At 39.1% G+C, this 25,332-nt stretch overlaps 1 protein-coding gene across 1 annotated transcript in view; it reads right to left on the reverse strand.

Moving 5' to 3' along the window:
* The window catches only part of ANKRD10 (ankyrin repeat domain 10), a 37,317-nt gene extending 25,883 nt beyond the window's left edge, over positions 1-11,434 (reverse strand). Inside the window, exons 1-2 of the mRNA XM_064709170.1 lie at positions 11,087-11,434; positions 5,130-5,282 (exon numbers count right to left, since the gene is read on the reverse strand). Of these exons, the coding sequence (XP_064565240.1) occupies positions 5,130-5,282; positions 11,087-11,287 (354 nt within the window). The 5' untranslated portion in view covers positions 11,288-11,434. The remainder of the gene's footprint in view (positions 1-5,129; positions 5,283-11,086) is intronic.
* Between the last annotated feature and the right edge of the window lie 13,898 nt (positions 11,435-25,332).

Consider the following 25,332-nt stretch of genomic DNA (forward strand, 5'->3'; position numbering starts at 1 on the left):
TTGAAGAAATGACAAAAAGAATTCATGAACCATCACAGACACATTTAGTTTTTGCAACCCATTGCTGAATGCCTTCCTCATTTCCCTTGGAAAGAATGGCTACCCTCTCACACAGACAAGGGCAGTTTTCTCTAGCTTGGGGTCACGACTAGATTACCTTTGACTTTTATTTCATTTTACTGAATAAACATCTAGCTTCCTTCCTTATTATCTTTTATTTTATGTGGCTGAAGAGTCTTTTGCTTTTTTTGGCTTTAATCAGTAAATCTATCTCAGCTTGACTAATCAGTTTCCAGTTCCTCACTATGCTCTTAACCTCAAAAGACACTTCCTCTACTGATTAAATACTTTTCTCAAACTCTCTTCCCAGGCCTCTTTCACGTATGGGTATTTTTTTCAATTCAGTCTAAAGCCATATTTTACTCCATTTTTATCTCCTGTCTTTTTGGGACCTGAATTCTGTTGGCTTGAGGATGGTCCAGTTGAATTCAGAGCACATTTCCTATTTTGTTCTCCAAATTCCAAGTCCCTGGCCATGATTCAATTGATTTCACTCACTGGTACCTTTACATTCCTTCCATTTATTAAAAAACAACCAAAAAAAAAAAAAAAAAAAATCAAACAAACCCAAAACAATCAAACCAACCAAAACCAAACAACACAGAAATAATGAAATAAACCAAAACAACCCTCCCAGTGAAAAGCAACTTATTTGCAGGAATTTATTTTTAAAGTAAAAAGCTCCCACACACATTTACACTGAAAACTTGCAACTATGAATATTCTTTTGGATGGGACAGAGTTAATTTTCTTCATAGTACCTGGTAAGACGTTTCGGGTTTGTGAGCAGCTAAGTGTTTTTAGTACACCAATGTTCCAGCTGGGAGTAGGCTGGGATGTGCCCCAGCTGGGACCACTGACCCAAAGGACCAGAGGATTATCCCATGCCATGTGACACCATGCTCAGCAAGTACAACTGGGGCTGCCATTGCTCCAGCACTGGCTGGCATCACTGAGGTAGTGGTGAGCAACAAAGCTTTTTGTGCTGTGAGGTTTTTAAAAACGTTTTATCACTTGATTTTCTTGGATTTTTTTTGTTTCCTTTTTTTACCAGTTAACCTGTCTTTATTTCAACCCATGAGCTCTCACATCTCCCTGCTGTTCCTCACCAAGGAAGCAGCTGTGTGGTGCTTAGATATCCACTGGGGATAAACCTCAACACTGTGCAAGCACTTCTAAAATATTTCTAGTAGTGATACCTGACTAAGACACAGAAGCCCTTACTTGAAAAGAAATACAAACTAACTCCATTCCTTAACTGAACTGACAGAATTTCAATCATCTTTCAGATGATCACATTTCCAAACATTACTCATTTCTTAGAGCCTGTATCCTTATCCTTTCTGAAGCTAGGAAGCAGAAACTAGAGAACACTGAGTACCTTTCCTCCTTTGCTAAAAAGGCTTTTGTGCACAAGTGAGAACTTATGGAATCTTTTTATCTGGATTTAAACCTAATTGTTGTTTAAAATAAAAACTGTAATATACCTAAAGAATGTTTTCTTCTTCCCCACCAAGGATATCAGCCTATTTGCAGTTCTTGCTCCTATAGGTAGTCTAACCCTCCGAGAACTATCTGCCACCACTGCCATGTGATATTAACTGACTGCATGAATAGTAAGTTGCATCTCCTGTAAGGGTGCAGTATTTCTTTTTCCTTCCCTTTATGACAGGCCACACAACACTTTTTTTGGCCAATCAACAAAGGCAACATACAAAAGAAATGTTTAATAGGCTGAGGCTAGAGGGAAAATATATTTAAATGAAGTTAATGTTTTTTTTTTAAATCAGAAGTACTTATTATCTGATGTATCTAACATATACAACAGCCCAGAACCAATCTGTGTTGTGACAATGATAAATCAGAAAAAAATCCTCAGGAAAACTAGCAGGGTAATTGCTTTGCACTGTTACAGTGAACTAGAGCAGGCAGGCAGCCAAATGCAGGTCCTGAGTCACACTACTAACAACTATTAGCAGGCACAGCCCACTGAGGGGGAAAAAAAATCAGAAAAAGTAGGACATCGTCTTGAATACACTGATGGGTAGAAACAGACCATTGCTTGGCACTTCAGCTTTCCTCCTGTGTATTTTTATATGGTGATCCTGGGGGTAAGGAGCTGCCCACTGATGAGAGACAGATGTGATTCTAGCCAGCACATACAGTTACATAGGAGGGCTGGGCATCACAGGATATACTCACATAATTTATTTGGGGAGCAAAGTGAAGTTGGGACAAGCAGTTTTCAGCATTTGTCCTTCATTGCTGCTGCCTGAGAAGTGTCCTGGGCAACTCTCACCAGCAACAAGATAAAACATGTTTAAGTTTTCCTAAACTTCAGGGCAGGCAGCATGAGCTACAATACAATACCTCAGGGCAGATATGAAAGCATGCACGCAAACTCTACTGAGTACCGGAGGTTTACGGTAAAACTGAGAGACTCGAGTGGATTCCTTTTCAGAAGCTATCCTTTTCTTTTTCCAGAAGTGAAGGGTTAGTCTGTAGCCAATGACCAGAAGTCAGTTTGGAAGGAAAAGTTTACTAGTTTAAATATCAAGCATTCCCAGATCTTTCTCAGCATGTGTTTTGTATCCAGTGTCCATGGAACACTTGTCCTCACACAAGCATTAGCCAGTGACTATGTCTGTTTGGAGTACAGCATCAGTCAGCGAGCTGGAAGGAATAAACAAAATACACATCAGGAAATAGTGCTCCAAAAGCTCAGAAGTGTGGGTGGAAGCCCTAGATGATCACCTAAAAGTGCTTGCAAATTAAATAAGGAACAGAGATCACTTAAGGAGTTCAAACCAAACAAGAATAGTAGAATTTGACTGCAATTCAATAAACAGCTGAGGAAACTGGGAATAGCAAAGCATGCACTGTGCTTCACATAGTCATGTATGAAACATTCCAACTATCTGTGGGATGAGCTTTCTGCTTTAGTTATCACCAAGGCACACTGCCTAGCTTTCAGTGCTTGTGCATGAGAAAACAGTGTGACTGACCAGTTGTATCCTACAAACTTCAGAGACTTTTTTGTTTCTACTACCATTTAATTATCCAGAGGTATCTTATATTGTCATTAAACTGAGTCTGAAATACCTCTGGTCATATGTTCAATTAATATCTTGTGGGTGCAAAAAAAAGTTACTACACTGAAGTGTAACTTGAGCCTACCATTAGTGACATACAAGGCACCCACCTCTGTTGTGTCTGTGGTCTGTCACTGCCTCAGTCTGACCCCTAAGTCTGTAAGATGCTATCACCACTATCTGACAATGTGGAAGACCATTTGCTCTGGCAACAAGCCAGCAACATACAGACTTCTGAGTCACTGTCCTGCCTTACTAACTTCTTTAAGCTGGAATGAGTCTCCTGCCCATTTTTAACTGCATATTATACTGCCTTCTGCTTTCTTTTACAGTCATCTGCATGTTGCCCTCAGCCCATGGAGAGATCTCTCCACACTCTGCTCCTCTTCTTCTGGGAGCTAGCTGCTACTTTTCTTCTTTGCTACAACCTCACTCACTACATGTGATTTTTTTCTCCCCCTCATGTTCCAGGACATCAAGCTTGTTCTTCAACTCCATTTCAACCTCACTGGTCAGTTCTTCTCTTTATCCTCATAGCTGGAAACTTTCATTCTTCTCATTCATTCACTTTCATTCATTCTTCTCTTCTCATTTAGCAGTTATTTGTATATCTTTATTCTGTGCATGCCACGTTTCCTCTCTAATCACCATTTCTTTACATTCTTACCTGGTCTCCAGATGCATTTACAGTTCTTGTATTTTCTCTTCTGAAGATTCTACCACTATGCAGCAATAACTTTTTGCATAAGTTATTTTTGTCAGGTATCAAGGAGAAGATGCCATCTATAGCCTCTGCATCCAGCCACCTTCATTGTTTCTACAATTCTCCTGATGTCTCACAGCTGTTCTCAATGCACCAGACTTCTTTTCTGAAAACTCAACACAAACTTCCCCATTTCTTATTTTTGCACAGCTTTAAAAAAAAAAAGAACCAAACTCTAGAAATGCAAATGTTTTAGTTCTTCAGCAGACTTAGCTTAACTCTACTGCATATAAAACATAGTCTGGCCCTTAAATATTTTAAGAAAAGTATGATGCAAGATTTAACAGGCCAGACATTTTATGGATGCTGTGCTATACCACAGCTTTTAACAACAGCATATGCTGTAGTATTAATTACTCTCAGAATATTATTAAAAATGCTTTTGATTACCATTAAAAATGATGTTATGGATGACCAGCATACATAACAGATTCATTCAGTGCTTCAAACATTTTCTTAAAAAACATGATGACAGTTTTTAGGTATTGATTCTGTTACTGTACCAGAGAGTACAACACTCCTTTGCAGGAATTTTGCTATATTAATGCACTCCCTGCTACCAAATAAATTACATACTCACCTAAACTAATGACACTTATAGTAACAAAATGGGCAAAAGAAATTTTAAAAATCACCTATTCATTCTTTGTTAGTCAAGTACATGTTTCTGATCTATTTTCAGAAAGCTACTAGAAAAGCTTAAGTAATAATCTAAAAGAAAAACAACATAAAACCAGATGCACCTTAAAATAAATCAAGGCAGCTCTTACTAGTTAGATGTATGATAAATCATGAAGCACCACAAAGGTCTCATGGTTCTGTAGGTAATAGTCAATTTTTCTATTATTAGCGTATTTATAAAGTATGATGTTCCTCACTACTCTTTTTCTTGCCCCTACAGCAGCACTACAATATCAGAGTATTTGCTAATGCTGCCAATACAAGGCAACATTACCACTTTGTTCAAGAAGCAGAAAGATGTCAACTCCTAAAACAAATATCCTCCAAACCCCTAGAGGCTTAAAGGACATTTATTAGTCCTACCTCTACCTCAATGTAAAATGTCTCTAACTGATAATTAAGTCACTTGACTTCAGCTGATGTCAAAAATGAAGCATCTGTATGTTAATGTAAGGCTCATACATGTCATAAAAAGGGATCAAGACCCTCCTTGCAGAACTATAAGCACACATGAAATACACATTAATCCGTACCTGTTTGTTTATGTTGGCCCCCACTTGAATCAACCAATTCAGGCACTGTGGATGTCCTCCAAAAGCAGCAATGTGGGCTGGTGTTTGAGCAAAACGTGTCGTACTGGCATTTACAGAAGCTCCAGCTCTTACTAACTGCATTAGGCACTCCAGCTTTAAAGACATGAGGGAAAATAAAACCAAAAACGTTACACAGATGTGCTACGACAATTAGCATGTGGTAATAAATACATAAAACTCAGAAGAGCTAGACTTACTAGTAAGACTACATGAATGAAAAATAAGATAGAATATGGAATTTAGGACTTGCTCCCTTCTCCTTTAGTCTTTCCCTATTTGGTCATAGGCCACACCTGAGAAGTACTTAATTCTCACCTCCCAAAGAGTTTCATCTTTAATTTCAGAAAAGAGAAAAAGAGGACATAAACCCTTCAATCCTAACTACAAGAGATATTCAGTTCACTTTTGTTAAGAAGGTGGAAAGGGAAGAAAGAAAAGGAGGGGGAAAAAGGGGAAAGAGTTCTGATCCAGCAAACATGATACTAACCAGACATTATTAGATAATATTTGCCAAAACAAAAGTGTTGTTAGGAGATACACAGATGCTGGACTCGTACTCCCAGCAGAGTTTATATAAAGCTAGATCAGAAAAATAAAAGATTTTTCATTTCTTTACCATATTCCTGGAATGACAGAAGATTAGTCATGAAAAATAATACTTAAGAATACATATAATGTGTTAAATCTATAAAAGGAATCAATTCCACCATTTTCTTGTTATTTCAGATAAACTATTTAAAACAAAACAGGCTGCTTGTTTGTGACACCACAAAGACAATAAAAGCTTTTTTTTCTTTTAAAAAATTGCAGTAATGGTCAAGTTATATTCTGCCTTTTTTCTTAACACACTAACCAGAAGTGTCAGATAACCAGATACTATTTTTAAAGGTTCATAACTTCTCATTTGTAGAAACTAGGCAAACCACAGCTACGATGACCTCAACTTTCAAAAACAGTCAAAACAACACTCCTTTCCTGTCACACAGTAACATTGTATTGTTGATAGGAAAAGAAACTCACGACGCTGGAATAAACAGTTTAGTCTAGGCATCCATTTACTGTGGGCAGAAAACAAATACCACTGCACACAAATGCAGCAGCAAAACAAAGACCCTTACACCAGCTCAGGCATTGGTTCATATCAAACAAATCTGTGGTTGTCTCAGTGTATCACAATTAAAGAAAACATCAGCCACACCACAGCTGTGGAATAGTCTGTCCATAAAGGAGCAATTAAAAATCATCTGAATGTGGGCTGGCAGCTGGACTCAGAAAGAAGCATCAACATCAGGATTATAACATTCTTCTCTGTTGCTGTGGGTCAGCCTTTCTTTCTCCCTCTCTTAACCTGCAAAATCCTGATCTTGCTGAATTACACAAGATAAAAAATTACAAAACACTGTAATGAAGTATTTTACATTAGTTTTGCAAATACATTGCCAACTTCATTTGTTTCCTTCCCTCATACAATTCAAACAAAACACATGGGAACCCTATCCCTTTGGACATACAGAAGTAATTTTTTTGGACTGTAATGGAGTTAAGGCTGGACACAGTTGTACCAGGAACTCAAACTGCATGAAGAAAGGGTGAGGATAACTGAAATACTGCATATTAATGAATCTAGCTCCATGAACATCAACTCTGCCAAAGAGAAAGTACCTTTTCAAAAGAAAATGAGCACTTTTGTTGGGGAAAAAACCACGTATCCAATAACTTAAGGAAATTTATAACTCCAACACTAGACTACTGAACTACATTTTGTGTTTACCAATATTAGACTTTCCGTGATCTTCACATGTTAGCACTCATAATATTGTTGTCAATCTTTAGTAGGTATTAATTAAATTGTAACACTTCAATTATTAATAAGTCATGTGATGGGAAACACCCCTCCAGCTACACCAAGAGGTTCATCTGTGGTAACTGAAGGCAAAAATAAATTTCAGCCTTTTTTTAAAACAATAGACTTTATTAATAGAGTTCATTTGAAAACACTTCCAGACAAGCATTACAACTTCAGGAAAGAATAATATTTCCTGCACAGGCACCAGGCTGGAAGAATTCCTTAATTAGCCAGGCATTCCAGCCCATCGACTGAAAAGGAACAAACACAAAATGATTCACCAGCACTATCCTGCACTGCCTGGATCTAAGAGGGCCACACACCATGATTATCCATGCAACTTCACTTTTAAACATTGTTTTTCCTTTTTTTTTTTTTTAATACTCTGACTTTAGAGTCATAGAGCTTTAACTGTGAATACATTTCATCCCATTAAAAGCTTGAGTATGGATCTTCTGTATCATGGCTGTCAGAAAAACCTGCTTCTACCAACGTTATGGAAGAATAAGGTTAATTCCATCCATGACCAGAAAAAGTCATCACGACAAAAGACAATACCTCACTTGATCATTTCTGCTTGAGATCAGGACACACAAGTCCACTTTCATTAAATGACCTAAATTTAATACAGTAGATATTTTCCTACCTAAAGCAGAGGTTAAACTGATTTAGTGAAGAAAGACAGGCCTCCATACAGGTCACAACACTGGAAAAATACCAAGCAGGAGACAGGCATTTTTAGCTCTACCACTTTTGTTCCAAAAGAAACAGAACATATTTACTACTATTTGCTTCCCATAATGTGAAAAGTCAAATGACAAAAAACAAAAGTGGGCAAGGAGCACAAGCAAAGAGATGTGGCCACAGAAAATAATTCAATTGCAAGTGATTAAAAAGAAAATTAAGGTTAGTCCAAAACAATGAACTAAAATTAATATCAAAATCAATTTTTTATGCAAGTCCTGTATATCCTACCTCTCTGGTAGCTTTTTTAGACTTTTAACATTTTTACATTCTGACCCATCTTCTCAGAAAGCTGTGGAATACCAGTGTAATTTAGGGCACCATATAATTAACTCCAATTAAAATATAGAAACTCTAATGGGAATTAATTCACATCTCAGGAGACAAGCACTTGTCTGCAGTCAGGGAATGTCCTGAAATGCAAACTCCACCACAGGTACTCCACACAGCAAGTAAATTTGCACTTGCTGCTACCTCTAAAAGGAGCTCCATACTGTCATTAAATGCCCAGATATTACAGCTAGAAACACAAGCTGCAATATCCATCACCTCCAATTGACTTTGCTGGTATTTTAACTATTACCTGCAAACTGGAGAAGTGTGCTTTAGAATTAAGTTATTCAAGAACCCAGTTTTCACTTTTAGTTGTAAGAGACCTCATTTTTACTGCTACTGGTTTTACAGCAGTATTTTCTCCCCCATAAGCCACCTTTTCTCTTTCACATAATCATTTATAACCAACTTGACTGTTGCTGCTACTTCCTTCCTGAAGCATATCTACAACTGCATGCAAGATTTTAGCTCTACACAGCTTCACTGTAAAATCCTTCTGTACTGCCCTTTGATGCAGGGAGAGCCATCTTATGTTCAACCTGAGCCACAGGCAGAGGGAAAAAAAACTCTTTGAAGTTCATCAAATCCGGACTCCTGCTGTGTGTGCAGGCACACATGTGTGTGCATGTATGAACTGGGTTAGATTTCATTGCTCACAAGTAGTTCCAGACCAGAACTAAACCAATTTTGTCTTTTCAGGATCCTAGAGAGCTGCAGTGAGAAGCAATAGTCTGGTGGACCACGTTACTAACTGGCCCTGTATCACAGACAGACATGAAGTTCTGTCATCATACATAATTTTTTCCAGGAAAAGAAAAAAAACCTAACAAGTGAAAATCTCACAAAATCTAGAAAAACAAAGAAGAGAAGAGAAATAGACCTGTTCAGTAACTGTTAACCAACGCTTCAAAAATTAACATTTGAAAACTGTGGTACTTTGAGAAACAGAAGAATTTTCCATTTCCTTTTGAATTTGGGAAACAAAAATGCCGTGAATGTAAGACATGCATCTGAGCAGCTCTTGTCTCACTGCTGGCAACACTGTTAACTGCTCAAAGGTACAAATGTAACTGTGCCACACAAGCCCAAAACCAGTCGGATCTGGGATCCAATACACTACTGTAACTTTTTCAAAGTGTTGTGCAGTCTTTGGCTCTGAGAAAGGAACACAATTTAACTAGACTATAAAGAATGTAGATAACTTCCACAAATTGCTGCCTGGATCTGATGGCTTTTAGGACAAAACATATGAACAAAATTCTGTAAAACCCATTTACAGCCTATGTCAACTCTGTAAGTCTCATTTCATATGGCAGACTTCCCCCCATATGTAACACCACCACCCATCAAATTCTGCCCATACCTAAGAATGAAAATAGCAAATACAAGCACAACGTGTTGCAGGCCGACTTGTTCCCTTTGTTTGCTCTTCCTGCAAAAGTTTCTTCAACAGAAACTGGAATGTACACAAAGGTCACTCAACCTAGGATGGTTAGCAGGCACTTAAGATGCTTAAAGGAAAAAAAACCGAAACAACACATACACTATCCAAAATCTATATCCAATAATTAAGTAAATACTACCTCACAACAGCACGGCTGCCAGAAGCTCATACTGAAAAGGAATTCTTACAAGACAGAAAAAAGAAACAGAAGACCATAAAGCCAATTAGTACCTTAATACTTCCTGCGAGTGTACTTCACAAGGAAAATAAAGGCACTCCACTTTTTTTCAGAGTGCAGATTATTAGCTTCTTTCTCAACCGATAAAAGACTATTCTACATTTTGGATTTTGTGGGTTTAGGGTTTTTTGTTTGCCTTTGTTTTAGGACTGGAAGACGACTTAGCTAAAGCTGCTTCTAAAAGCTTCTCAAAGAAGCAACTGCAGCTAAGATCACATAACGTATGGAAACCATCTCCTAATGTCCTTTTATAAACCATGACAACTGCCTAAGTACATCCATCTTCCTGCTCTGGCGCACAACCAATAAGCAAATAGAAGTATATGGGAAATGGGAGGGAGAACAAGAACAAAAGCCCCTCGAATTCTAAACTCAGACAAATCAATGAGAGGAAAAGAACAGATCCCAATCATCCAGGCTAGAATCCTGCATAGTCTGAGATACTCACTGCATCAGAAACAGGAAACGCCTATATTAAAATCCAGGAATTAGAATACTACTCATTCTAAGATGTGAAGTTAGCGGAGCTACTTCGAATGTTTTGGTCTTTTCTGCAACGCAACGACGCGAATGCAGAAAATTCCATACGTATGAACCGCGATTTATTTTTTCTACCGAAGGCAAAAGGGGAGCGCCTTACAGGCACCAGCAGCACCTTGTGCCCAAACTCCTACGAGCCGGTTGTCATAACACGGGCAGCACAACACAGCGGTCTCCAGGTGCGGAGAGCCCGGGCCGCGGGCAGAGCGCGCAGACAAAGCGCCCCGGCAGGCAGGGCGGGCATGCAGGAGGATCAGCCCAGGGCGGGGAAGAGGTCGCGCCTCGGCGGTGCCTCCAGCCCGCATGGCCGGCGTCCCCCGAGGGGGTCTGGGGATATCGGCCGCTCCTCGCCATTCGCTCCTATGCCCGGGCGAGGCGCGGGGCCGCCGCTGCCAGCCGGGGAAGGAGCGGGGAGGGAGAGGGGCGGCTGCCGCCGGCAGTGGGGGTGGGATGAGTGATGTCGAGACGGCAGGTGCCGCCAGCCTTGTGACCTGCGCCACCCACGCCTCGCTGACCGCGGGGACAGGAGCGGAGCCAAGCGCCACGGCTGTCCGCTGCCGTCCCGCCCGATTCCCTGAGGAGCGGCAGGAGGCGGTGAGGGAAGGGGGGGCGGCGGCGCCTCCCGGCACAGCGCGCGCTAGGGGCAAAGATGGCGCCGCGTTGCGCGCGAGCGGGAATCGCTCCCTCCTTCCCCTTCTCCTTCCCGTTCCCACCCCCGCTCCCGCCGCCGGCTGAGCCCGGCCAGGCCCCACCTTGCCGAAGTGCGCGGCCCAGTGGATGGGCGTCCAGCCATAGAAGGAATCCTCGGCCGCCAGGTCGGAGCGGGGTGAGCTCTGGAGCAGCGCGCACAGGGCGGGCAGGTCCCCATCGCGGCAAGCGCGGTGCAGGGGGAAGCGCAGGGTCAGCAGCTCCTCGCTGGAGAAGCCCGCCTCGGGGCCGGCTCCCAGCGACATGGCGAGCGGGAGAGCGGAGAGAGGGAATAGGAAGGAATGGGGGAGGGAGAAGGGGAAAGAGGAGCGGGCAGGCGCGCGCTGCCCTGGCGGGAAGCGGCAGCGACTGCGGCCGGCGCGCGCGGCCCCGGCACAAAGGGAGCGGGGCGGGGCCGCCCGTGACGCTCCGCCCCCAGGAGGGCGGGGCCGCGCGGCCCTCAGGGAGCCCGGAGCGGGGTGGGCGGAGCGGAGCGGGTCGGTGTGAGGCGGGGCGCAGCGAGCGGGGAGTGCGCGGCTGCTCCCCTGCCCACCCTCCCGTCCGTGCTCCTTCGTCCTCACGCCTCCCGCTCCGGCTTCGCCTGTCCCTCCTTCCTTCTCCTCGTCTCTCCGCCTTTCTTCCCTCCCGCTCTCCCTTCCCTTCCCTTCTCTCTCTCTCCCCACCGCTTCCCTTCCCTCACCCTTTCATCCTCTCCCTCCTTCTCGTTCCCTCTCCCTGTTTCTCCCTCCTCCCCTTCTCCCTCCCCTTTCTCCGTTCCTTCTCTCCCTCCCCTTCTTCATTCCGCTCTTCTCTCTCCCTTTCCTCGCCCGGATTTTTCTTTTGTCCGAGGCGGCAGAGCCGCTCTCGCCGCTGCCTCGGGCCGATGTGGCCGCCGTGGCCGGGGCAGGGCGGGAGCGCCGCGGGTGACGGCGCCGGGGCCGTGTTGTCCCCGCCGGGGCCGTGTGTCCGCGGCGATCCGTGTATCCCCGCCGGGGCCGTGTGTCGGCAGGGAAAAGGTGCCGGCAGCACGACGGGGCTGAGTCGCGGGCAGCGCCTGTCGTGGTTTGTTCCCGTACACCACGGACGTGCTGTCAAGCCAGTTTCGGAGATCACTATGGGTTTGTGCTGCTCAGTGGATTGCAAACCAAAGGATAACCCTGTCAGTGTCTGGTTAAAATGATAGTGCCTGATTTTCGATTGTTTGAACCAGAAATCAGTCGCTGGGTAATGGCTCCGCAGAATTTTTAAGGAGCTTCTGTTGGTTGCTCCTAATTGTTTTCTGTCCGAAGTATTTGTGAATGTCTTTTTCTGACACCAGTAAAATTTAACTGATGATAATGAGAAGTACAATTGTTTAAATATAAGTTCGCTCACCTGTCACTGAAAATCGTAGAATCACTGAAGCATAGAATAGTTTCAGTTGGAAGGGATCAATCCAACCCCCCTGCCATAGTCAGGGACACCTTCCACTAGACCAGGTTGCTGAGATCTCCATCCAACCACCCCTAAACATTTCCAGGGGCTTCCACAACTTCTCTGGGTGTCAAGGAGTATTCCTTTTTCAGTGTACATTATGGGGCAATGCAAGCCAGGAATTCTGAGGCAAAGAAGGTGCAAATGAATTTCTGTTAAAAGTGTCAAGAGACCCAGACATTTAAAAAGCTTGTCTTTAACATCAGGTTAAATTGATCATTAAATGATCATTGATACTGTGAAATATTTTTTTCTTAATGTAGGACTTCTGACTTCTCAGAAATTGTGATTCTGTAGGCATTTCTCACATTTATTTGGCTTTGCATTTTGGCATGTATAAAGCTGTGTGTGTACAGTATCCAGTGCTCAGAGATAAGGTTTCAGCACAAAGAAAAACACTTGCACACAGAAAGAACTGCACCGTGGCTTATAGCCCAGCACAAAATGCCCCTCTGGCATATGCATCCCATGGCAAATACTCTTTTGGTACACATGTGAAATCTCAGAAAAGGAATTGGACAATCAGCATATGGGGCCATTTTTTAGCCTCCAAGAAGGTGATTAAGGAATTCATTCATTGTGGAAAGGCACTGATAAATAGTGGGTGTTGGGTTGTACTGCTCTCATGTAGAGAAGGCTCTTTCCAGGAAGCTGTGGCAACAGCAAACTGGAGATTTAGCTTAAGATTTTCCTTAAAATATCACAGGGATGGCCTGAGCTACAAACCATGGATTTAGACTGTGAAAATCATAGCAAAATGAAACACCTTTTTTGTGTTCTCAAAGTTTTGTTTTGATCTGCATATAACAACATACAGCTCTGTATTTACAACTAGAAGCACAAATCTGGTATCAAGATATTTAAATTCATAAAAATAATTAACTGGAAATGTGGCTATATTTTTATAGCTGTATCAAGTCAGAATATGAAGATGGAAATCTTGCTTTCAGAAACTTTTGTTTTAACCTTAACTGTCTTTTTTATTTAAACTGTAAAGGCTTATTTATTTTTTAAATCTTCAAAATGGGAATAATAAAATCCTGTCCTGAGTGGTGGTAAGAAGCTCAATTAATCAAAGAGCTTTGAGGTAAAAAACAGAACACTGTGATATGCATATACAGACAAGGCATTTCAACATGAGGTGTTACTGTAGCTAATATTTACATCCCCTATATTTTATTATATATTCACCGAAATAAAATATCACTTCAGCTTCTAGGATGCTGCCAAGATATAGATCTCAGAATAATGTGCAAAGGAGGATGGATTACACATCAGCCCTTTTTTAGATGCTGACACTGAAGCACGGGAAAGCGAAATGCTTTGGCCAGGGGAGGGAGTACTTTCAGCTACAGCAACTTTCAGTTCAGTCCCTTATCCTTAGCCTTGCAAAACCAAACATTTTATTGGCCCATTTTATGTTGGACCTGGCCTTTGTTTTCAAAAGCTCTGAAAGTTCATCATCCTATATGAACTTCTGATCCTGGGTTATGGGGATTTTTTTCCCATGTGCAGCTAGGCAGATGCTGACACTTTTATATCTGCTTGCCTGGTTTGGGGATTAAGTAATGCAGATCCTATATGATGGAGCAATTGAAAGAAAAAAAAAGCCAAAAACCAAACCACACAAAACCCGGAATCAAACCACACAAAACCCAAAAACAAAAAGGAAAAAGCCAAACCAAAACAAAAACCCCAACCTTTACCAAAACTTATGTCATAAAAGTGGACCTTACCAAAATATTTGGTATTAAAGGACAGAGTTTCCCAGGTCAAAAAGGCAATGTTTTTTATAGTGTGGTGTATAAGCACTGACATAGTTGTTCACATATTGTTTATAACTATGTTATAAACATATAAAAGGCAGTAAATGTAAAGAGCATGGATTATAGTGAAGAGGAACAAAAAGATTCCTGGCCTTGAGAAGATTAATATTCAAGATTTGCATGAGTTTTTTGTCTCATACAGCGATTTAGAAGCTGCCACGCCAGACAAAGGCTACTTTCCTTATGGACAGTGACTTCATTTACCTGCCAGTGATTCCTACAAGTTAGACAACTGCCACTGCATTTCTTTTGGAGGGGTGGAAGGAGAATGCAGGGAGGGGAAGAGGCTTTAAAAATGCTGTGCAGGAATTCAGCATGTGGAAATGAACTCTGGGATATCTTGTTTTGTGACTAAATTCTTTGTTATGAGGTCAATCTTTTTTATTTCCATGCTAGTGATCTACACCAAAAGTTCCAAAATAGCAGAGCACAGTGCTCTCTGTATAAGACTGATTCCTTAATCAGTCTGTAGTTGGCATATGACTTGTGAAATCACATTTGTCTCTCTATTTTTTGAAATGTGAATCATTATACAGATAAATGTAAAAACGTGCATGTTTTGATATTCTGCATTTCCTTTGACTTCCTTAAAATATTTTGGCAATGGACTTCATAAGTTAATCAAATTTAATAGAAATAAAATCTTTAAGTACTGTCATACCTTCTGAAATTGAGGACATGGAAATTCTGGGATTTTTAACATTTCCTTTCGATTACATTATAATTTATTCTTTTGTACTTCTCTATCATTGTTGTGGCTTAATTCTGTACAGAGCAAGACATATCTTAAAGAGATTTTCAACAGTCTTACTGCGCAAAAGATCAGATGCATAAAATATAAATCTGTTTTGTGATTCTAACTTCTTTCTAGATTATAGATCTGGTTTCCTTGACCTGCTATTATAGTCTGTTTGCACATGGCATAATTCAAGAATTTGAGAGTCATGGGTTAAATTGGGATTTATGAATTTTTATGAAAAAAGGGCACAGTAATATGTAGCATTTCAGGTTCTTTGCATTTGCTGTTTTACATAAAGATATTTTAGTGTTTTATATGTTTAATGTTTGTTAAACTGAAGTCTGTATTGGAATGCAGTAATTAGTATTGTAAATAGTTACAGTATTATTTATTAAAAAGATACATTCTTGGTTTTTTAAATTACTCAGAGAGTTCACCTACTAAACTTAGCAGAACACGTTTCTGTATATTTGAAAAAAAGTAGTTATTTGCAGTCCTATTTGCATTAATTTCATCCTCAGTTCTATTCTTGGTCTTTTAAGGGAAGTGAGAAGCTTTGTTTCTGTTTCTGTCAGCCCAAGGAGGTAGACTTCATGTTTTGTTGGGGCATTTAACAGAATTAAATTTCAAACAGCAGAACACACAGAGGAGCTTATAGGCAAAGTGGAGTGAAAGAAGAGATTGGCTTTATTTTAGCTAAGTTTGTTATTATGTTCTCTTTTGGCTAATGGCACAGAAATAAAATGGTCTATAATTGAAGGCTTCTTGAATATTCACTAGTCTAGCAAGCATATATTTAAAAAGTAAACAGGATATTTTAAATGTGTGCTTTGTGGAAAAGGATTTGCTGTAGTGTACTTGTCTTCTCTGATACAAATAAATTCTATTTTCTTTTCAGGCTGGTTGAATATGGAGCATTTTATAATAACTTGTACTGGACAAAGTCAGGATTTTGTTGGATTTTTTTGTTGTTTTGTTTTTGTTGCTTTTTTTTTTTTTTTTTTTGTAAAAATACTCTAGAATTTCATCAAATAGAGAATTCATTCAAATTCCTCCTTTCTTGCTGTAGAAAGTTTGCACTAGTTAACACTTAGAGCTTTATTTAGTTGCCCATGTATACATTTCTAGTGCCATTTGAGATGCCCAAGAGTATTTGTTCCTGTTGCCAGCTGCTGCAGAGCAGGATAAGTTTACACAAGTTCTCTGCCATGCCGGCACAGAGCTGATAGATATCTTGGGAGTCTGAAGGCTTCTTAGGCTAACACTTCTCCACAAATGTCATTTAAATTGGTATGCCCAGTCACACAAGGAGTTCCTCAGATTTTGTCTGGTCCTGAGTCCCATTAACCCCTTGTGTTTGAAGGAGGCTGTCACAGAGTTGCTGTTTACACCCTACATTATGCCTGAGTGTAGTTCTGGGCCTGTGGGTCATTGTAGTTGCTATTTGTGTTTCCTTCTGTTTTCCTATCTTTGAGGGTGATTTTCCCAAAGGACAAACTTATTAAGATGTTATTCATCTTTTTTTCTTTCTTTTTCCTTTTTTTCCCTTTTTTTCCTTTTTTTCTCTTAAAACTCTCCGTGAACTGTAATGAAAATGTGACATTTCTTTAGATGCCATGATTTTTTTTAGCAGTGGTGGGAACTTTACATCATTTTTCTAGCGTAAATAGAGACTGACTCATAATTTTCAGGGAGCAGTTCAAAGATTAGATTTACTTCCTATTTTTGCTTACATTAAACCAAAGCTGAGTGAGGCACCACTTGAAGTATGTTGTTCTTATCTCGATTTTTAGCTGTCTTCCCCTTTCTTCAGTGAAGACCAAGTGTTCTATTTAAATCACTCCTAAAACAGAATCAGAAATAAACACTTTTTTTTTAGATGGAAGTTATTATTTTTTTTTCAGATGAAAGAGCTAAAACATTTTGTAAAAGCTAATTTTATAAACTTAGATACATTGGTGTTCAAGAACTAAAACTGAGTGTGCATAATATGTGAGGCCTCTGGAGGGACAAAGCTCAGAAAAGTAATGGCAGCAGTAGCTGCTAACATGGAAAAAAAAAGTCATGAGTGGAAAAACAGTAAACTGAAAATCCTTTATCCTCCTTTCCACTCAGTTCTCAGAGTTTTGTCTGGCAAGAAAAGCAGGGAATCTGTCTGACTTTCAAATAATTACTGATGTATTACTCTGTTGGAGGCTAGTAGCAAAGAGCAGCTGTGCCCTGTAGACAGAGCCAATTTCTCCCTTTCCCATCCCCCATTTCTGACTGCCTTCCCTGGAGAAAGCAATCTCACTGTTAAATAAACTAGGGTTGGGTTGCAAGACAAACCAAGAGTTCATTGGGAAAATATTTACTCATGCGTAAAGAAGCCCTTTTTAAAAACTTTGCTGCTTAGGAAACGATGTGATTTCGTGGGTAATAAATAAAAATGGATTTGTTGCACTACAGTTGTAAAGCTGCCATCTTTTATGAGCCTGGGAAGAGTGACCTTTTTCATCATAAGGCTTTGTCAATTCTGCCTCTGTGCAACTCTGCTCTCCTCTTCTTCATATATGTGAATCATCTGGGCTGTGCTCAGCTGAGAGGTCTAGCTCCTAAAAGATAAGGTCTGGAGGTCACTAAAAGATAAGTTAATTATAGTTCTTGGCTTTTTGACAAATTACCTTTCTTTTTCCCACATTCCTTACCAATTTAAACTGAAAATTAACATAATTAACATTTCTTGAGTGGTGAAATGCCAGTATTGTGGTTAAAAACAGTACTGTAAGAAATCAATACCAAACCATTTCCATTTATATTGAGCCTGAACCACAGTAAGGAGAAGGTTCTTCAATTTCCTCATCTTCAAATTGTGTCCTGACTGTAAAAAAAAAAAAAAAAAAAAAAAAAAAGGGGTAACATTTAGGGTGAATATAAATCTCATTTGCTGATTTCTTGGAAGTAACAGTAAGTAACTCCTGTCTGGAAAACTGGATGGGTTAATTGTGTAATAATCTAGAAACCTTCACATGGGAAAGTATTTCATAAAGGTGAAAATGCCATTTCTACTTAAAAAGAGAGGAAACAAAAATCCAGAGGAAGGTGAAGAGTATGAAACATCTGTCTCTGAGCAGAACACCTTAACAAGTCTTCTTGAAACCTGCACCCTGTGCAGTGAGATTAGATGTATTTGGGGGATTTAGTTCTTACTTCTCCAAAGGCTATGCTCCTCCCCAAACCGTGGTTTAACAAAGCAATTGTGGCACCACATTGTCATTGGAGATTGGTGCCTGGTGTTTCAGGAGAGGGACTGAAAAAAAACTAACCAGCCTGTGTTATCAGGAATGGTTTCTATTTCAGCTAGCACCATATGAAAGGAGCCATCTTGTGGTTGTCTCCTTTGAAAATAAAATGTTGCTGTAAGATTGCCTTGAAAAGCTGGAGTGAAACGTGCTTCTACACTTCTGTGATGATTTTTCTTCTGTGCTTTAGAAATGTAACCTTCCAAATAACCTTTGACCTTTCAAATGTTTTTACTCAGTGAAATTTTTTTTCTATCAGGTCCCACTTCTACCAAATCTTCTGAATTAAAATAGCACATCTGTCTGTTCATACAGGATTAAACTAGATGTGTTCAGTCTGATTTCACTGCTAGTCAGTTCATCCCAGTAATTGCTAGTCCTCTGAGCTCTCTTCAGACAAACACAGTAATCTGCACTCTAAATTTTGCTTTAAACTAACAATCAACAGCATGTCCTCTGAAGTACAGCTCTTAGAGGAACTGTTGGTGATGCTAAGTGATATATCATCTATATCTATATCTATATCTATATCTATATCTATATCTATATCTATATCTATATCTATATCTATATATATCTATCTATCTATCTGTAGATATATAATCTTCAATGAAATGTGCTCACTAGGAACTCTGGATATTCCAGGTACAATGCATCCCTACCTTTTTCTCCTGGACTTCTAATTTGTCTTGGGGAGCCAACATTTAGATGATACAGCAGTCAGATTTCTTCACCTCTTTGCTGATACACAATAGCACTTACCAGTTTTAGAGTTTGATAAATCCACAAAATCCGGAGTAGATTAGCAAATTTATTTTATGTAGATTCGCTCACTGATGCTTGCATCAATTTATTTAAATATGTTTTTAAAAATCCCTACCAAATAACCTTAGTTTTGAGTAAGGTTATATATGATTCAGCTTGGGTAGCCATCTGCCTACTGCAGTTTTTAGTAACTAAATGTAATATCCGGGTCAAGGATCACCATAACTTGCTGAAAATACAGAAAAATGGTACAGATTTTATTTTATTGCTTTTTGATATTGGTTGGAAAGCAAAAATGCATGGAATCTATATTTCTGGTAAATTTGTGCACATACACCAACTAACAGGTAAGTTAATACCTACTTTAGAATGTGCCATTTGAGTTTTATTGTGTTCTCAGAGTTGAAGAAAAGATTGTCCTACGAAAATGCAAATCTGCAGTTGGGGTTTGAAGTGAGACTAATAAGGTAGACTTTGAGATCTAAGAGAGACAGGATTAGTAATAGTTTTTACTACATCTGGAGTAGAAAGACATTGTAAAAATATATTTTGGGAAAGTATTTGAGAATCGGATTAAAATTAGACCTGATAAAATTTTCAATCAAAGAATACTGCTTGCTTTTTTACTGAAAATATGTGTGGGCTCCTTCAGAATATGTTTTCTTTGTTAAGTATAACATTTTTTAAATGAAAATCTGATTTTTAAAAAATTACTGAAATAGTTCAAAACTTCATACTAAAATTGGAATGTTTTTAAGCTGTTAAATGAGATGCTTAAGTTTCTTTTCATTTTTTAAATATCTTACTGATATCTTTACTTTTTCTTCTCAGTTAAAGAGAAGACTTAAAAAATTGTATTTTTCTTGAGATGGAAAAATCGTTTTCAGTATCACTAAATAAGATCAAACAGTCAAATGACATCTCACTGTTTGAGAAAATTACTTAATTGAATGAAACACCACAGTTGTAGAGAACATAAGCAGGGAAATGACAGGTATCATGCCATGTAGAATTTGGACTTAATCTATCAGTAAGATTGTGTTTGCTCTGCTGTAAGCAACAATAATTTTCATGCATAATCATAGGTCTTTACTTTCTAATTTAATTTTCTCTATCTAACATCTAGTAAAGGAGATACAGTCTCTGGAATGAAGCATGTAGTAGAGGATTGTAACCTATTTCTTGGAAATAGGTTAAAAACAAATAAGTTAAAATATCGTCCCTCCAAAAGTTTTGCTGGTATGACAGTGATGATTATTCTGAGTGCTGGAATAAGAGAATATATATATGGGAATATTTTTCCCACAAATAATCTGCAGCTACAAGTCTTTCAATGTACAGGACTCTGGAAGATAATGGATTAGAATAACAATTTAAAATAATATTAATTAACCTGCCTAATTTCTGTAGCTGTTAGGATACAGAAAGTCTCCTTTCAAAAACTGAGTCTGTGCATCACTCAAGACATCCACCAGTTACGTAGAACCACAGCTTGACCTCTGTCTCTACATATTTGAATGGTGCTGGAAGCAAAACTTATTTTTCATATGTTTCCACAAAAACATGTATTTACTTTGGTGAAACTGAAATCACAGATTCATAGATCCCAGACAGATGTAGTTGTGGAACTTTTTTATGAAAAGGCATATAAAAGTCCAGAAATTTGGCAAATGTAGCATATTCAGAGGAGAATAAACACACATTCTAAGAAAAGTGGAATGTAAAGAAGTTAAAAGATGCAAGAATAAACTGCTTGGAAGTGAGGACCTTTTTAAAGTATGGCATTCAGAAGGATGAATGCAATACTTTAAATGAATGAAGGTCTAAACTCAGCTTTCATAGAGTTTAGAGTGCTAAACTCTATGAAAGCTGTTGAAAAGTACCAGCATATACTCATTTAACAGAACTGATCAGAGTCGATTAGAATTACCTGGATTCAGCTTCCAGAAGTTTCTTGTTGCTAAGTGAATTTGTAGTCATAGATACATTTCTTACCTAGGTCAGCACTTCCTTATTAATAAACAAGAAGTCAAGTAAGATTTTCCCTAGGAATAACTCACTGCCATCCACTGTTTATGGAAGCTTTTAGCAGATCAGCCTAAGAGTTACCTTTGTCCAGATTTTTTTGTTTCTGTTAACTAGGTGTATGCTAAGTTGGCAATCAGAAATTGTGTTATTCAAAATAGTAAGGAAAGCATTTTTAAAATGTTTGGTGAAATAATTAAATGGCAGAATCTGGAAGAGAATGTTGTAATGCCACAATCTGGAAATTCATCCAAAAATGAAACTGTCTCCCTGCTTCTCTTTGCACCTTGACATATTAAATGTAATTTACTTGATTGAAATCATTTGCTTCAATAGTAAACTCCTGATTTGCTAAAAATAAAATACTTTTGACACAGAGAGACATTTCAAACATCTTTGGAGGAAAATGAGCTTTATCTGTGCTCTGAAAAGTTTACAGATATCGTGTATATGGTACTGAATATCCAGTGTGAGAGTCCAGTGAAGTTAATCAGTGATATTTCCTGTGAATTCACCTTCAGATGAGTGTCACCTCTTTTTGTCATTTACTTTGGTATTATATTATAACAATTGAAGATTTGGTCCTTTTTATAAAACTTTAATCTTGATTAGTATACTGTATTTTTACCACATCCAGTAGATGCCAGACCTCATTTAAATCAGCTAAATGCTGGTACAACCCTATTGCACACCCTTGGTTCTTGCAGACACCAGCCTGTCTTTCAGCAGTGCCATCTCTTCTGCAATATCTAATTCCAGGTTCTGATCTGATTGGAATCACATTAACTTGCACTGAGCTCACCAAATTGCAGAACAGCTTTAAACTGTTAGCATTGTTAATTAGATTGGTGATTTTACTGTATAAATCTGTGCCAGTGATAACTGTTTGGCTGGACTGAAGAAATGGTTATGGACCAAGTGCAGATGTGTACAAAGTGACTGCAAAGACCTTGCCTTATGTGCAACTTCTGTAGGTTTTCCTCAGGCTGCTGGATGTATCAGAATACTTTCTGAAACAACACAGTTCTCAGCAGGATTTACCAAGAGTAAATGCTGGCCTGAAAGCAAAAGCTTTAGGCAGAGCAAACCAACATGGCAGCGTGGAAGCCTCTGCCTGGAGTAGTTTTTATTCTATCAGATGCTGTCTAACTGGCTGTAGTGGCAACATTCTTGTATCAGAATATCCTAACATGCAGATATTCTTTTTATTGACCAATCTTTCTGACATTTCAAGGAGAAAAGATATATCTTGTTTAGTCATGGTGTTGCCATTCTGAAGATATTTCTGAAATAAGACCCAGGAAGTTGTATGGAGCATCTTACAAGGAAGCTTAAACCACAGCCATTATTTATATCAACATAAAGTAGTGGTGTAACCCCAAAGGAATGGCAATGTGTTATTTTAAGCAACCAGACAGGACATGAGAGGCTGTCTGATATCACACGCTGGCATAACAGTTGATGCTGAAGATCTTTGGCCTTACCAGGTTTTGAAATGATGGATAGTACCATGTTTAAAATCTGTTATCGTTTTTGAAACTCATGTAATTTTCTCCATGCTTGGGGAATAATTGTCTGCTAATCACAGTAATGAAATGAATGGCCAAACTTGCAAATCTACCTTGACTTTCAAGCATTTGAGAAGCTGAGGAATATCCAAGAAGTTTGGATATCATCCTGCATTTTGGTAGAATGGGTTTCCTTCATTCACTGCTTGAGGTTTCTTATGTTGTCCCAAACATACTGGTCCAGACCTACAAAGACTCTTGCTCCCATTTGTGGCAGCTGAAACCCTCTTTAAATAGCAATTACCTTCTTAAAACCTTCTGTGGATCTGCACGTAGGTCAATATTCATTGGGAAAATAGTCTGGGAGAACTGCTGGGACTCCATTGTTCCACAAGATTTGCAAGGCTAAGTATAATTTATGTAAAGCCCTGAGCCAAGGACACAGAAATAGAAATACATAAACAAAAGCTTACAAGTTTTTATAATACATCACCCATGAAAACATCTTTGATACTAAAGCTGTACTACATTCATTCCAAAAGGCGTATTACCACTGGAATAAAAAACAAACCAGACAAAACCCCAAAAGTACAAGCTATAAAACTTTTGAGAAATGCTTTGGGTTTTTTCCTCAATGAAATTGTAGGAAAATAAAGCCCTTTGTGTGGATAAGAGCCATTTGGCTCAAATAACCCCAACATTTGGTGCTATAAGCAAATTAGTATTGAAAGAATTCCAGGCTGTTGTGATACAGTTATGCAGAACAATAGTTCTTTTCTTTCTGTGTGTGTATCATTGCATGATTTTTTGACACATTTCACACATTTATTAATGTATTTTCTTAGCTTAATACAATGTATGATTTGCATTCAAGTTATATAAATCATAACCTAAAAAATTATTTGTTCACCTGTACCTCAGAATCAAGCAGGATTATTTGTCACTTTTAAAAATAGCTGTCTCACCAGGTGATATCTATTTTCCAAAGGACAGGAAGCACTGGTGTGGTTTTGCCTCTTCTAAAAGTATTTCTGCTGCCTTTGGAAAGGAGCAATGTAGGTGACTAATTACTGCAGCCTAGGTTAAGGCCCATCAATTTGAGAGGCACATACGTTGTGAGATATGTGATGCCCTTTGTTCTGGCATCACCCCTGGCTCATTGAGGCAAGTTCAGCATACTGGATCCATACCCATTCTCAGGGGAAGGCAAGAAACAGATCTGCTGTTTTAAGCTGCTCATTCTGACTTGGGTTAGCCCTCCATTCAAAGCTGCACTATATAGGAGCCAAGGCACCCCTTTGGGCATGAAAACATCCAAGGTTAGATGTTGTAGTGCTCCGTGTAAATCAATTTGTAGAACAAGTGTATAAGGTTTTTGATGGTACTAGACTGAGGAATCAAGTTCACCCCTTGTAGAACAAGAGATGGTAAAGGCAGCAGGAGGATCACAGTGTTAAAAATCACCGGTCTGCTTCAGCCTTGACCAATGACCAAGATCTTTATGATTCATTGTCAATGTCTGTTCTACCTTCAGTTTTGACTAGAAGAAGAAAAAAAAAAGAGAATACTTGCCACTGTTTATGGTTTTACATATTATAGACTAGATATGTTGAAATGTGTGACCTTCAAAATTAAAGTTATGCATGTACCATGTGCATTTGGAACCTTATCTCGAAGTCTGAATACTTTTCAAAATGTGTAGTGCTTGGGATGAAAAGAAAGTATATTTAAAATTTTCAGTTTTGGGGAAAAGCCTAACTAAAATAGGAGTATGAGGCTGTAAATTCACTGTGGAGTTGTAAGGATGGTTGCTGATCAGGCCTATAGTGAATTTAGGAGCAGAGCTTTTAAAGGGAGAGGTAGCTAGCAGACAGTTTGGCAATGGGCACAATGCTGGAGTCTCAAACTGATAGGATGTCTCCTCAAAATGAGAATCAGGAAGGAAAATGCTAATGATTTTTTTCAGCCTGACTTTATATTTCTCACCTCTAGCCACCACTTTGGACTATTCTGACCAAGTGCTAAAAAGCTCTGCCAGAGTAGGTCTTATGTAATAAGTTCTATTAGTTGAGTTTAATCCAGCAGTTTAGATTTGGGACATACTTAGCTATTTCTTAGAAGCATTACCTCAATTTTATTCAGATTTTCCATGTTTTTACTGTCAGGCAGTTTAACTGAAAGTAACTCAGTTTTCCCCTGTGTCTTATATTGTGGGAAATGCCAAGAGTTCCTATGATGCTTTATGATGTTTTTTTCTAATACTGATGTAATTCTTGCACAATATAGGTGTTCTAGTGTCACCTAGACTCTACAGTTACTATTATACAGATGACATACTGCTGGGAATGTAAATGGGAAAGCCTGTTGCTCAGAACTACATATTTGTAAGAGCAGTGTGTTAAGAATAGGAGCAGTGAGGGTGCTGAATCACAAATGGTGAGGCTCATCTAGTGATGGCTGGGACACTTCCTGCTCCCAGCTGTCCTTTCCATCCCATGACATGGGGTTTTCCACCCTCCGTGCAAAGATAGTTCAGCTGTTCAATGCAGCAGCTGCTGAATTTCTTTAATTTGCAGCCAAGCATATTAAGGTAAGCCCAAATAATTTTTGGGCTACCTTAAACTAAATTAAACTGTTCTGCCAACAGAAGTAGTTCAGTTTTCCAACTGAGACACAGATGCAACTGAACAAAAA

Source organism: Zonotrichia leucophrys, chromosome 1 (genome assembly GCF_028769735.1).
Source record: "Zonotrichia leucophrys gambelii isolate GWCS_2022_RI chromosome 1, RI_Zleu_2.0, whole genome shotgun sequence".
Classification (NCBI taxonomy): domain Eukaryota; kingdom Metazoa; phylum Chordata; class Aves; order Passeriformes; family Passerellidae; genus Zonotrichia; species Zonotrichia leucophrys.